The sequence below is a fragment of the Pezoporus occidentalis genome, unplaced genomic scaffold, assembly GCF_034315485.1.
Source record: "Pezoporus occidentalis ecotype Australia unplaced genomic scaffold, CSIRO_AGI_Poc_V1 ctg38, whole genome shotgun sequence".
Lineage (NCBI taxonomy): Eukaryota > Metazoa > Chordata > Aves > Psittaciformes > Psittacidae > Pezoporus > Pezoporus occidentalis.
This window is the reverse complement of record NW_026915702.1, coordinates 2,161,014-2,176,586: the sequence shown is the minus strand read 5'-3', so window position 1 is coordinate 2,176,586 and position 15,573 is coordinate 2,161,014. Positions and strand designations below refer to the sequence as shown.

Here is a 15,573-nt window from a genome sequence, read left to right as displayed (position 1 = left end):
TCAAAATTATTTCTTTCATCACAGTAATACTGTTAGCTCTATCACCTAACAGTAATAGTGTTTTTAAAACCTAGTGACTATATTTGTTTAATACCCACATCCCTGGTTATCACTGCAGTTTTACTCATGCTGAAGTTATCTAATGTGCAATGCCATAGCTGTTTGATGTATATTTCCAAAACTAGAAAAAAAACAGTAAGACCTAGAGACACATCACCACCTCTTGCAGTAATGTCAGTCACGCTATGAATAAAACATAAGCTTAGAAAAACATCATCACCCAACAAACAAATAGCTTTTGCTGAACCAAACACATGTGTTTAGAATTATGCTCCCAAGCTAATTGGAGGCAGGCTCTGGTGCTGTACCACAGTTGAGAAATCCCTCCAACTGGTCACGCAGAGTTCATCACAACATGCAGCAGCAATTGCTTAAGTCTGGGGGCTGGAGGAACAGAGAGAAATCTCAGAAACCAGGCTGGGAAACAATGTTGTCATCTGCACAGACAACCTTGGTGGTGCTAGGAAGCCAGTGAGTACAGGGACCTGAGCAAAGCTGCCTGTAAAGCAGTGATGTGCCATTGCAATGCACAGGCCCCAGTCTGAAGGAAGCTGGAGATGTAGAGCGGAAGAGCACAGGGGGAGATGAAGGGTATGTAAGAGCAAGAAAGGACGAGACCTCCTGAGTAAAGTGGAAGCCAGCACCTCTTCCTGTAAGTGCTGCCCCAAACCACCACTACATCAGTACTTGGATGTCAAGCTGGACTGGCACAAGCCTACACCTGGGACACCATGGTGATTGGTATTGGAGGGATTACTGCCTCTTGTTAGTATTCCTCTCAAAAACGTTAAAACACCTAGTCGGAACAGAAATTGCTCACTACCAAATAGCAAAAGTTGAATGGGAAGATGCATACCAGCAGCTGGCAGATTGTCTTTTCCAAAGAAACTATCAAACCCAGTCACAGGACATCAAAAACCAATGCTTATGTTAATTACTTAATTCTAAACGTATGTTTATCTAGAAAGCTGTTGCTGCAATAGTGAGCTATGACTCCCTGGCATACCCAAGGACAGACAGAGAAATGAAACAACAACTAAAGGAGCTTGGTCAATCTCAAAAGCCTGCTCTAATTTTTCACAGTCTGTTGGTGCAAATAATGAACTGAAGGACACATTCACTGGGATCTAGCCCAGTCTGACATGCAAGTTGGAGGACAGAAAACCCTGCAACAACTCCTCTCCTTCTTTTCCTGTGCTTCAGACTAACCCCAACCCTGTGTGTATCTTCGAGCTCAGCCTTGTCCAACATGTGCTACCAGTCAGGATGCTGCTTGTAAAACCCTCAAGCATTAATTCCACTAATTGGAGCATTCAAAATAAAAGCAGAACTTTCAGAGGCAATGTTGCCTTTCTGACGGCAACATGCTATCAGCAGCAGCTAGGCCTGAGAACTCTTGCGTCAGTGAGGTATCAAGCTAACATGTCTTCACAAATACCATTTGACCCAACCAGCCAAACTGTGGACCTTCATTTACCTGTCTGTCAGCCCTGTTAAGCCCTGCTAGGTTGGACTTTGCCCAGTGCCACAGCTGGGAAGCTGCAGAAGATCTCTACAGAAAAGCACCTGCAAAAGGAGGGGGACACTTCAGGTCTGGTAAAATAGGTTTAATAGAGTTGGAAGTCTTAAAGGGCTGATCCGTTTACCCTGTGTGAACTGACGATAGGAACAATACCCAAACAAAAGACAATCTAACACAACTGTCACAACAAAGTCACTTCTGAAAGACATCTGACAAGGCAACATCTTGTTTAAAAATCCTCAGGATATTAACTGCATATTTGTGTGTTGCATTAAGAGGACTAACGTCATGACAACAGGTCAATTTAGCACAAACAATAGGCCAATAAATACTAGTGCTTTAAAATTATTAAATAACCATTTGTTCTTGCATTTATGTTGCTTCCAAATGCTGGCAAAATTCCTTCAAATAAACAAACAGCTGTTTTGTTGTTGTTTTTTTTTTACTTTTAAAGATTACATGTTGCAGTAATTTAGGCAACTCTGGACATTTATTCCATTCATCTGAGGTGAAAAAAAAACAAAGACACATCTATCACATTGCATTTTCACTCTTAGAAAGCCAAAACAAGGGCCCTCCAGGGAATACAAAGTTTAATTATAAACTATCACAGCAAAACAAGATAGATTCTAGGACATATCTCTGGGAACTCATTCAATACACTAAGACAATATAATCTGATTTTTTTTTTAAGTATTATTATTTTTCATGTGGGACCATAGTTCTTTTTTGGTGTAAAAGAAAAAAGTCAGAAAAATAATGGTCAAATACAGAAGTGCAAAGTCTGCTGTAAAATAGTGTTCACAATATAGTTACTTGTTCTTCAGAAGCACCCATAAGAACAGAAAAACACAAGCAGTGTAACTGATTAGAAGCCTATCTGTTTTTTAAACTGTGCACTAAATTTACTGAGAAAATCTGAAGTATAAGTCACAGTACAAAACAGCATCAGCTTCTCAGCACTGTAGTTTTTAGTTGCAGTTTCTATAGACCTTTTCATAATGCTGTATCCATTGTCACAGCAGAAGCACCTTAATGAAAAACAGAATTACATCCATATTTAGTTTTCCTTTTCACCCTCCTCACCAAGAAAAAGTAGGAAATTTATTCCAGAATCTTCAGTTTTAAAGATTTCTTAATCACACATGATGCATCAATTAGCTGGTTCATTCCTGTCGACAGAAAGCTCCTCTTATAGGAAAATGTGTTTGTTAGTAAATAATACTGAAATTTTTAAAACAGTTGAAAGAAGTTGTAACCCTCCTACAACTCAGTGAGGCTATTTAATAAGGCTGCATTTTAGATTTCCATTATGCAACAGAGAAGAAAATGAGTTATTTCAATAACACTGTCAGCAAGGTCATGCCTCATAGGAATCCTTATGAATTCCTTCTAAAATTCTGTGTGGATCTGTAAACTATGTCATGATCTTACCTACCACATTGGTGAGGTGTGGAGCTTATTTTAAACAACTGCATACTGACAGCCTAATTCTCTTTTCACAAAGATGAACCGGATCTCTAGAAAGGCATGTAGCTGTCTCACAGCACAAAAGGTATCCATCAGGTAAATTGATTCTCCTAAAGAAATGAACTGCAGAAGTAAATATGAAAGGTTGTACTGAATCTGATTTGGAGAAATAAATACTGAAGATTCCATGGTCTAAATGCAACACATGACACTAAAATGAATGCTAGTATATCTTTCCTCAGAAGATACATTTATACTTAGATCAAATATACAAATTGGTAAGAATATTATTACCCATGGTAATACTATTGCCCATGTTCAGTACCTTTGAAGGTTTTCAAGCCTTTTGAGATCATGCAATTTCTAAACATGATGACATGAAAATGCTTTTTTTTTTGCCTAAATCATGATGATCAATACTTTAGAAAAGCTTAGAGTTGCAAATAGCGATTACCTGATTATTCATTCTCATTTTCCTTTTTCTTTCCTTTCCCAGCAAATACCTTGCTTGTATTTTACTGAATGTCTTCACATTTTTAATGAAAGTCAGATATTTATAATAAAGCTTTATAAGGAAGTCTACACTATGGAGCTTTGTCACAGTAACACAAAGCAGTCAGTAAGGGACACATTGGCATGTATCCACTGACTTCACTAAAGCTGAACTAACTACATAGAAAAGGATCATGATTATCATGGCCCTGTAGTACTAGTGATACTTATGGTCAATAATATACAAATATTAAATTAATCATCTTAGTTTCAGTTCTGAATACTTTTGACAGAATAATCAGCACATTCATTCAGATCATTTCAATGAAAGCAGAGCTTGTCATTAATAAATTTAGTGTAAAAATATGTGATAATATATCTAAGGTTCAAACTTACTTCCTTTCAATTCAGCTACCTGAGAAACAGAAGCTGGCAGCCTGGTCATTCAAAGCTATACCTATAACCAAGAGAAAGAAACAGTAACTGCCAGAAAGTAAAACTACCAACCTGAACTGCTCAGCCTTTTCTGTTGACTCTAATTAAACATCAGATAGTATACTGCAGGAAAAAAATGTAGGCCTGTGCTATCACTTGTTTATCTATTTGACTATATTCAGACCAAATACATGCTTCCAAAACCAACAAAAAACATTGGTAGAACAATTGCTTTTGTTTCTCCAGTTCCAGATCTATATATAATTACTCCCTATGTAATGCCCTTCACTGAGTATCACTTGCTGAAGCATCATAAAAGCCTGGCATGTCTGAGCATGGTCCCCTGCTGTAGGAGGCAAAGGAATTAATCCTTGTGATGGTTGTGTAACAGGCTTTTGTCTTCCTGCTACTAAATGTATATTAGCAATGCTGGGTGTACATTTCCTTACTGTGGTAGTATTCTCACTTGAACGGAAACAAAAGAAAATGTTGATTTCATGATAAATAAGAAGCTTGCATGGCCAAGTGCTACACCTGGAATGTGACAGCAAACATGATCCTGCCTCTCACAGTATCTCTGTGAAAAAGAGGCAAAACAAAGGCAATGTTTTTCTAAGTTAACTTAAAAATAACAAGACAACATTTTTACTTCCTTGGTGTCTTTCTCATTCAGGAATGATCCAGAGGTCCTGAGGAACGTATGCTTTCTTACTGCATGGTTAAAAAATGCAGCCTAATGTATATGAGTTAGAGCGGGAAGTAATGAAAGTGCAGACAGTTATCCTTTGGGATGCTGATATAGGCAGCTCTTGTAAGTTACGTCTTACTGTTTCCAATGGAGGGGAGCATGGCTGCAAATCACTGGAAACTAACATATCAACATGTCTGTTAGTGCTTTGTTGTTAATAATCAAAATGAAAACAGTATTTTTTTCCATTATCTATGCAAATATACCCTCTGTATCAAAGTAATTAATGAGAGGCCTGATTAGTCTTGTATACTATTAAGGGTTATATCCCTGCCTCCTCCTGTCTTCCAAACCAGTGAAGTGTTCTGATCAGTCATTTTTGAAGAACCAGACTAGACTATAGAATCGTCATGTCAGGTACTAGAAATCTTCTGAAAATATAAGTGAATATTGCCATCCCAGAGATAAAGGAAATGGGATGAGGAACTTTTCCTTGTCCTAGATTAGAAATCAAAGGTAATAAAATAAAAATCTCTTTCTCTCTCCCAAGCTTATTTACTTACAAATTTAGTAATTCTTTTATTTTTACATATATAAATTTGCAAATGGAACTGAAGTAAACTGATCAAAGGAACTGAAAACGTATCACTACTGTTTCTTAAGACCCTGTATTTGTCAAACCATTGCTGACTAGCTTCTGATACTACTTCTATCACTAAGGTTTGGGTAAAGAGCATAGCAGCTTTCTCCTGGAAGGTCCCAGGACATTTCACTTAATCTTCTGCCTCCCACTCTGGGTCTCACTCACATATTTCAGGTTTTCTTCCTGTGTGGCCATACTGGAAGCACTCACAACCTAAACCCACAGGAAAGAAACAGAGAAGAACAGGAACTGCACAAAAGCCTGCCTGGACAAATTGAGTAATGCTCCAAATTTGTTAAGCACTAGTAGATGATTTAAATTCTCCAGTGTTATTTTTCTACCATTCTTTTGAAATCATAATTTAAAGCTTTTATTCTCTGTGATCTAGTGCACTAAACACAATAAATGATGACGTATTAGAAAAATATTAATGTAAACATATAACAATAATAATGTAAATGTATTGACATGTTTATGATTATTGTTACAAATGCCTTTTGGGAAGGCTATATCAGATCTTTAAACTTTATCTTTAACCATGGACCAAAATTTAGGGTTCTGTTAAATGCATTCATTCAGAATCTTCCTGAGTTTTTCCATGTGACAAAAGTACAGTCTTTCAAAACAAACTGAGTCTGGCCATAACACAACAGGATCAGAGACATATTTCTGCCGCAGGGGAAAGCACTTCAAACATCAGGGTGCCAGTCTGTCAGCACTTATCACTCACTGGGTTATACTATCTCTCCAGCAGATTCCCCTTCCAAACTTCTACTTCATCACACTCCTGACCTTGCTGCAGACGGCCCCTTCAGCAGAGTTCAAGTCTGTATCATGTAAGACATGGAGAGTTTATTCACTGCTTCCCATTACCATTTCAGAACTTTGTTCATTGTAAGCCACAGTTATTTACTCTGCAGTTTGGGGTATGTTCATGGAAGAGGAAGGGATGAAGAAAAGTCTAACCAAGAAAATGTTATTCTGCAAAGAAAACAAGAGACTATCTGCCTGTTCATGAGCAATGATTGCTTCTGCGCCTGCTCAGTGTGCAAATTTCCATCAAAAAAAATGGGTTGGAAACTGAGACAGACAGACCATATTGCACTCCAGCTAATAAAGTGTTTCAGATCAAGAAAAACAGGCAAGGCTGCATCACTCTGGCCTGTGTCATACGGACTCTCCCTTTTTTTTTTTTTTTTTCCTTCAAACATTCTATTTGCTGTTCAAGCCAAGACAAGAAAAGAAACATTTTTAACCTTAAAGGTCTGACATAAGCCTCAAAATTAAATAGGCAAGGCTGAAGTGAGGCAGGTTTTACAGTTCTTAAGTAGCTACCCTTTGTTCCTTAACGGTAAAGTTGAAGCCTGGGAAAACATTTCAAGCCACAAGCAAACTGGTAAAAGCAGATTCAACTGCCTTTAAATGCATTGAAATCTATGCAGGTCAGGGTCACATGGTACTGAGTACTCTACAAATAAAGAACAAGTGTCAATACCTTCCCTGATGAGCTTACATCTAAGAAGACAAAACAAACATAAGATGGGTGGAGGAACAGACTGTGTAACTACAGGGATATGGTACAGTCACCCCCAGTGCAGCCCTGACTTGAGCTTCCAGACCCCAAGCCTAAGTCTGTATCAATAAATAAAATGTGTCAGACGTTATTTGAAGATCTTGAGACAAAGCATCCTGGCACAGCTGCTGTCCACACAGCTAAATCCTCATTCCCGTCAAAACTGAGTTGTCTCAGCCCTGTTGCCTGCAGATTATGATAGGGCAGTTTGGAAACGTGCTAGTTGATGAGCAAAACCCAGCCCAATGAGCACACCAACAAACACTGCAGACCAGTAATGCCTTTTAACCTTGTTTAAAATGCAAATACAGATGCAACCTATCTGCCTCCCCTGCGGTCTGCTTGAGTGTCCCTGCACCCACAGCGGAAATGTGCCACTAACGCCATCAGCTGAGCAAGACGGGAAATCAGTGCCAGAGCCAGCAAAGCATCCCATCAAGTTTTGGCTCTTGAAAAACGCTGCCTTTCATTGTGTAATTTCTGTGGAAAATGCGAGACGTGGCAAAGCCATGGAAAATATTCCAGCAGTGTGAATACAGATGTCTGAACCAGACTAACATGACGCTCGGGTAGAAATTAAAAAGCGAAAGGACATCTATGTTTTGTGAGGGTCTGGGCAGATAAATTACAGGTGAAACCTGTGAAACTTAACTCTGGTTCTGAAAAAGGCAGTGCTAAGCTAAAACATCAACTGTTTTTTATGATCACCAAAACTCTGCTTTCAGAAAAAACTTTGAGAAAGTTGGAAAAACCCCAGCAAACATATATCCACTACAGTGCACACAAGCGTTCTCCTACAAGATCCTGCTTTTAGAGCAGTTCACCAACTTCTCCATGGATGTTCTTAGTTCACCTTCCATGAGATACAGACCTCAAAAGAGAGGCTATAAAAGCCATGCAGGCAACACTATGACAGGGGAGCACAACTAACCTCTGGTACTTGTCATGGCCCTTGTGCCATGTGTCACCACCTCTTTTCAGCCAAAGGACCTGCTCATGGAGTCACTATCAGGGCAGTCAGCATTAGCTGATTTACTTTAAATACCTGAAGTTCAGTGCTGCTGTAAATGGATCTGCAGGACTGAGGACAGAAGGTTCACGATGAAATGAGAGTGGAAATAAGAAATAAGATTTTAAGATGGTAGGGGTTACAGACAAAGAAGGTTGTATGGTGAATCCCTTGCTCTCTTTCACCACGTGCTCAGAAGAAGGGATTAATAACTGATCACACTTAAGAAACTACCAGAATTAGTGAAAGCATCTTCTCAGCATATTCAGAAGATGAGATGTTGGTGTTTTTTTGTTTGTTTGTTTGTTTTTTTAATCATATCAATTCATGAGAAAGAAAAACTAAAATAAATAATCATCACGGGTCTTGGAAGAAAGAGTGTCAGGAAATGTTTTATGGCAAAGAACAGCTCTTCTGCCATCCAGCCGTTTGTTTTATTTTAATAATTCATGAGACTTGAGTTTCTGTAGCTTTTTTTCTTTTTCCTATTCCAGAAGCCTTTGGGGTGTTTCTCTTTTAATTTTGAGCCCACTCTTGAGCTGTGAATTCTTTTCCCAACATGTGAATGTGAATGATATGAATGGAGATTGCGCAAATACTCACCTCTTCTCTTGCCACTGCTCAAGTTATTTGCCTAACTCGTCCTGAGAGCAATGAAAGAAACCTTTTTCTTTTCATGGGTTTATTTGAACCTGTGGAAATCTCCCTACATGCTTTATAAAGTCTTCTGCAGAACTGAAGGCCTTTGTTTTGCATGAAGAAACTCTGAAATTAGGAGCTACCAGTTTGATAGAGAAAGAATCAGGAGTCTCAGCACTTATACATCCAGGGATTCTGCATGTCCAAAAAAAGCTCACAAAAATAAATCATACAATGCCACAGAACAGGTACAAGGTACAAGGGCAGCAGCAAAATTGCCACCATGGCTCCAGCTCCAGCTACAAACCATAAACATTAAAAAAACAGGTGCTACAGAAAGCAGATAAATAAGAAGGTTTGTCTTGTATACTGTGCCTGTAGACACAATTTTAGATTTAATAGGCCAAATCCAGTTCTTTGAAGTTAAGGGAAATGCCTTGGTCTCTTCAATCACATTCTCTTTGATTTATTTATTAACATAATATGCGATGTGATATAAAAGCACACAGCAAGCTGTTATACTCCCTTCTACAGTGCAGTCACCCAGATGCTCAACAGCCATGACAGTGACGATCCTAAATCAAATCCTGTGTGATCTTCCTGAATACCATACAATCCTGCAACACCATCAATGAATATCAGGGAAATTGCCTCCACCAGCCACGGATGCGGAAGCCTATACAGGTCCACGAGCATAGGAGCCTGTCCCAGTTCAGCAGCAAGAGACAGGAGATGGTGCCTCTGCTCTGAGTTTGCAATAACATGTTTATCCAAAGGTGAAGGGGAGATGAAAACAAAGCAAACAAAGAAAAACAATAACTTAGCACACAGATTATTTGACTGAATCTTCTGACCCTGAAAAAGGCTCCCATGTTGTCAATGAAGAGATTCACCTCAGCTCACTGCCTCAAAGCACTGCAACCTAAGTGAACTAAATATTTTGGACTGGGGTTTGCTGTCAGAGCTGCTGCTTTCCAAGCTCTTTCTGTCATCGATATCCCAAAGTCTTCAAAAGCAATTAAAAATTAATTAAAGACATCCTAAATTTAGTCTTCTGAAAACTATATGTCAGTTTATCTAGTTTCCATTTACAATCATTAGAGAGAAACAGGCACTTCAGGGACTGATTACTCCCAGCCACTTCAGACTTCTTGGATGGGAAGCTGAGGTGTCTCCCTTCCTGCTGATTAGACAGAGAAACTACATGACTATCTTGTTGAGATCCTTAGAGCCTGCCCTTTGGAGCCCTCAGTCAGGGTTATCAAATAGGCATGGAGCTCAAACAGGTGGAGTCATGGGGCAAATACAAAAGCACTTGCACAAAAAGAACTTTAAACTGGAAGTGGATCAGGGGCCTGAAAACCATAACTACAATCAATTTCTATAAAAAAAGATCTGAAAATTGGTGCTACAGGCCCAATGTTTTGCTGTCACAAGAAACAAATTCTCAGGAGCCATGGACCTGTCTATTTCCACCTTCCAAAATCCTATCAAATCTATTGCAAGGAACAACTATTTACAGTTATATAAGAGCAAATTACTATACCTTCAGGGCTCCAAGATAAATGAGAATAGTAATATCTCATTTCTGAGGTACCCCTTTGTTCTCTAACATACTTGTTAACTTTTTTCAGAGAACTTTTAACTCATGCTCTTTGTACATAGAATGTAAGCCAGGGAGGCTCTGAGTGCAGGTGAACTTTAAAACAACGGCTGTAATACAGGTGATAATATTAATAACACCCACTTCTGTTGTGCATATCTCTTGCACACTTCACAAGCTGTCTGTATCACTCAGTTAAATTGTATTGCTTAATGCGATCCTACCTGGTGCAACAGGAACAATCAGTGCTGTGTCAAGACAGAGGAAGCTGCTGCAAACCCTTGGGTTACTGGAAGTATTCCTGCAGCTGAATTTGGTCTGATTGCTTCACTTCAAAATTTTTGGTTGTTTTTTGCTGTTAATCTTGGAAAGCCTCCAAAATAAACCTGATAAAGTCCTAAACATCACAAAAGATGCATTCCTCCCCATACTTGTAAATCATCTTTGGCACACTTCCCAATTTCAGTAATTATAGATTTCCTCCAAGCTCCCTGCACATTGCCTGTAGATATAAGACTTTGTATGATCTGCCTTCTAATTCAGAAAGCTACAGCAAGCTATTGCATGAATCCTGTATTAGACAGTAGAGCAATTCAACACTAAAGAAGTGTTTAAGTCTCTGTATGGTTTTTGAGATGGATGTTACACTGATGATCTATTTTTTTTGTATTATTTATACTGGGATAGTGCCTAGAGGCCCCAGTCAGGGGCAAAACCCCATAGTGCTGTACATCTACAGAGGGGAACACAAGAGCCTCACCTCCTTGCAGATTATAGTCTAAGTACACAACGAATGACACCAGATGGATAAAATGTTCAGTGGGAGCAGAAAGTGAAATAGTTGTTAATAACAGTAACAGGCTGAGCACAACAACCACGTTGCTATATATAGGCAATGTTCCTATTTGACAGAATCTTCTGGCCCTGAAAAAGGCCAGAGACCTGTGGACAAGCACTCATACACAGTCATCCTCTGTGTGTCTGAAGCACTGGACACTTGGAAGCCTATTTCACTGCCTATATGAGGCACCTCAGTGAGATTTGGAGGGTATAAACCAGAGGAAAGAGGTAAGTATTTCCAGAGGATGATTCAGAGCCCCTGAATTAGAGCATAAAGCAGATGATGTGAATTCACAGGTTTGGAGTCACTCAGGGGAACAATTAGGACTTTGGGGTGCCAAGGGAGTCCAGCAAGAAGCTGGTCTGAGTGCAGTTCACATAAACTCTGCCTTTATACCCTTACAAATTGACAGTGCAGGACATATATATTTCCATTTCTGCAAGAGGAACATCCAAGAAATCTTACAGTGTTCAGGAGCATAGTGCCTAGTTCAAGTCCAGGCTCCCCAGGGAGCCAGTAAGAGGTGCATCTCCCATCTAATACATTAAGTCTAACTCAATTTGAAAATGGGCTTTTAAGCTCACAGCCTTATGACCCAAGTATACCTCTCCAATTAGAGAGTTATTTCATGTCCTGATCTGAGTCAGGACTGCTTCATACCCAGATAAAATCCCCACCATGTTTAGATCCTCTGTGCAAAACTTAAATCCCCCTCTGAGTCTTCAGGACAGTTCAGCTCTGATTTCCCAAAGCAATTGGTGTCGGATCTGCAAGGTCAAGAAAAAGCAATAAATATCAACTCCTGCAAACATATTTTGTTCTTCTGAATTCAGCACATTTTAGACATTCCCAAGCATAAGTCTAGTCCAGTATCCAGCCAAAGGCTCTCTGACAACAGGTCCTTGTCCCTGAAGTGATTGGTTGCTCACTCATCCTTCTCTCTTCATCAAAAAGGGACTCTCCCTTTCCCTGCAAAGCCAGAGAAGAAGGAAAATAACAAGCAATTGTGAGGGAAAGAAGAGTCCAGCTGTGAGAAGATGAGCTCTGGAGAGGCTGGAGGTGGGAGCTATCAAACCAAGATGGACAAAGCCTGAAAGCAGGCCTTTTCTTTGAAGAGTGCAAACCAAAAAGAGTAAACTAGTCATGAAGTGATTTTGCTGCCCCGCAGGGTAACAAATGTAATAATATGAGGGAGGGCTGTATCACCAAGTCACACTACAGCAGGATAAACTAATTAAGCTCATCCTTCTTTGAACTGTGAACTTGTGCAATTGCATGGGTTAGTAGGGACCTCAGATAGATAGGTCATCTTGGTCTTCCCCATGAGTCTTTGTTCATAAAACCATAGAACACCAGGTTAGAAAGGACCTCAAGGATCATCTGTTCCCCCCCTTCTTGGCAAAGTTTGACCTAGACTAGATGTCCCAGCACCCTCTCCAGCCAAATCTTAAGTGTCCAATGTTTGGGAATCTACTACTTCCCCGGGAGATTATTCCAACAAATGATTGCTCTTATTGTGAAAAATTTTCCTCTTGTGTCCAACCTGAATCTCCCTGAGAGTAACTTGTATCCATGACCCCACATCCTTTCCATGTGAGTCCTTGTAAAAAGGGAGTCTCTATCTTCCTTGTACTGCTCAACCTTACCTCAGATCCTCAGCATCCTACAGCTGCTTTACACATGGACCTTCAGCAACGCTAATAGAAGGTCACATAATTTTTGTAGCTCTCTTCTGAATAACACTGATTTTCTTACATACTTTTTTTCTTTAAACTCAGTGTCCGTAATTGTATTTTCTCTGAGAATCAGCCACATTAAGGAGGTAGCTACCACCTAGAGGTAACACAGTACTTCCCACCAGCATGAGGCTGTTGTATAAAAGAAAGAGACATTAGGAATTGATTTCCAAAAGAGCCTAGCTTCCATTTAGTTATTAAGACCTAGATTTGTCAAATGTAGATACTGGATACAACATTCATTAGTACTATGTGCACCATAGCACTTTCAGGATGTCGCTACTCTGCATAAGGACTGCTTCAAAGAAACAGAAGCGGGAACTCTATCATCTAGTTAGTTTTTAATAAAAGACTTCCTGAAAAGTTTTATGAGAAATAACAGAAGAAAAACACAAGTTCTTTGAGGTGGTTTCTGTCATCCCATTAAAATAACATCTCTGCAAACACACTCATTACAGAATTTTTTTCCCTTAAAATCAAGCTGAGTTGATTTTATTTGATCCTTTTATTCTTAAGATAATATTCATCTTGCCTAATTTCAACCATCTAAAGTTCAGGCAGTCTTGGCTCCCTTCAGAGAGGGTAGAGACAGACACTGCTGGGGTGAATTCATCCCCTGTCTCACATACTGGCACCTCATGTCTGTGCTGAAAACAGGAAGATTATGTGACCACCTTACACTACAGACAAGTGAAATAAATCCCATATTAATTAGTTTTTCTACTCAGTATATTTGCATGGATCCCATTGTTACAACACCAGTACTTTCTATAATTCTCACACTCTTTCTATGAGAAAAGGCAGTTTTTACCAATTTACAGGCATACAACAAAGCTGAGGCACGTAGAGGCCAAGATCTAGACTTGTAAAGGTATTTAGTAAGTTAATTGTCTAAAATAGGTGGCTTTCAGTCTCATCTGACTATCATGCAATGATGTAGACAAAGAAGTGGCAGTTTTGTGCCTTTAGGAATTTGCTAGGATCTAAGCAGAAGTGACTTGCTAAGGACATGTGTCATGTAATTAACCCCAAGTCTCTTGAACTGCTGTCCTAACCTTTGGTATGTCATTAACATTAAGCAAATCCTCTGCTGTTTTTGGAATTAAACTTTTGAAGTATTTACAGTTATGTCTTCTCTGGCAAACTCAAACAAGTTATGCAGACTCAAATCCTTTAGTTTCTCCTCATGAATCAAACCTGACTCAAAGACTCCCTTCTCATTTTTATGCCTCTTCTCTAAGCACTCCTTAGATGTTAACTTACCAGTAATAGCACAATGAGGCCAAATTCTGTGTTGTATTTTTAGGTGCTACTTTGATGGAAGTAAACGCACAAACACCAGCATAAAGTTGGATCTTTCACTAAAAGTACTGAATATATTGTGTTCACCTCAATGAGCAGAGTTCTGCTCTAGTATGTAGCATCTGAGTGCTCTGTATCACAGTAAAATGCACTGATATTGTCTGTTGCACTTATAGAAATAATTTACCAAGACCTCAAAATTGAAACGGCTTGTCAACACGAGAGCCCAGACACAGTAAGATGTGAATCAGCACCATACCAACGACTCTGCAATCACACCACATGGAATTGTGTATTAGACTTTTAATTAGAAAACAGCTTATTTCACTTCAAAAGCAGCCTCAGGACATAAGACACTGTGACTGGTCATGCAGAGAGTTAGTGTGAAGGAGACACCATGCTGTACACTGTTATTCTAGTTTAACAGCATGCTGACTTCCACATGTAGACAAACCTTATCAGACCAAAACAGGTTTCAGCAGTGGGAGATATGTACTTCTTAGAATAATCTTGGGGAGAACTGCTGAACTGTAAGCGTGTCCTCTGACTTGCCTGGGGCTTGCACCTAGATCGCAGTAAGGGTCGGTTTATAAAATAGGCTCCATTCATTTAATCTGTGATGATTTTACTTTTTTTTTTATTACTATCTCAGTAAGGTGAAACAGAAAAGCAAGTTTCTGGAGGCAGAGAGACAACAGTCTCACACTATTCAAACAAATGACAAAACACTGTTTCGGGTACTACGTAAGGGCAGTTCTCCCCTTCTACATCAGCAGCCGTGATCCCTAACTAATCAAAACAATCCTGAATCTACTTTGAATTATCATCAAAGTCTATCCCTATTTTGTTTTCAGAAACTACAAGCACAGAGTACAGATAGCTTGTGGGAATCATACAGGTAAAATGTCATGCATCTTGCAAAAGAAATGCTTATTTGTGACAGGTTTTCCAGACTGCAGATTAGAGAGACAACTGATCAACTCCTATATTAAACAGACCAAAGAAACCTTACAGTTATCTTCATATTTAATCCAGTAGCTTGGACTAGTGCTTATTATCCAAATAGGATCCAGTTCCTGGGGACATGAAGAAAACGAGATTTGGCAACATCCTTTATATTGCATTGCCTTGCCCATCTTCTGAAATTGAAAAAGATAGAACTCCTGCACCAAAATGAGAAAGTTTTGCCCAATCACCCAGCTTCAGAACAAGGAAACGTGTTTGTCCCTCATCAGGGTTTCCAACCTGTATCTTGTGAACCTCAAGAGAAACACATTTTACACTAACCAGAGAATCCCACACACCACCATATCTCTGTAGGGAATGAAGAATAAGTACTCAGGCAGCAAACTCAGCCAAAACCTCAGTGCCTATCTGGGGAGTTTCTCCCAGCCTAACAGAAAAGCAGGAGGTGGAAATGTCAGCTAAACAAGAAAAGACACCCATGGGACTGAGGTCACATCTTCAACTTGAGCATGTCCAAAAAGAACTCTGAGCAATTGATGCTGCCTCCACAGTATAGCTGTGTTTTCCCTTTGAGTGTTGTCACACAGAGGCTAA

General features: G+C 39.4%; 1 protein-coding gene across 6 annotated transcripts in view; it reads right to left on the bottom strand.

Annotated features, from left to right (window-relative positions):
* Window positions 1-15,573, bottom strand: part of SEMA3D (semaphorin 3D) — a 141,389-nt gene that overhangs the window by 115,297 nt on the left and 10,519 nt on the right. Inside the window, exon 1 of one of the 6 annotated variants that reach the window (XM_062631947.1) lies at window positions 4,429-4,634. The exons of the other annotated variants lie outside the window; for them this stretch is intronic. Coding sequence (XP_062487931.1) covers window positions 4,429-4,478 — 50 coding nt within the window. The 5' untranslated portion in view covers window positions 4,479-4,634. Of the gene's footprint in view, window positions 1-4,428; window positions 4,635-15,573 lie in introns of those variants that run through there. 6 annotated transcript variants of the gene reach the window in all.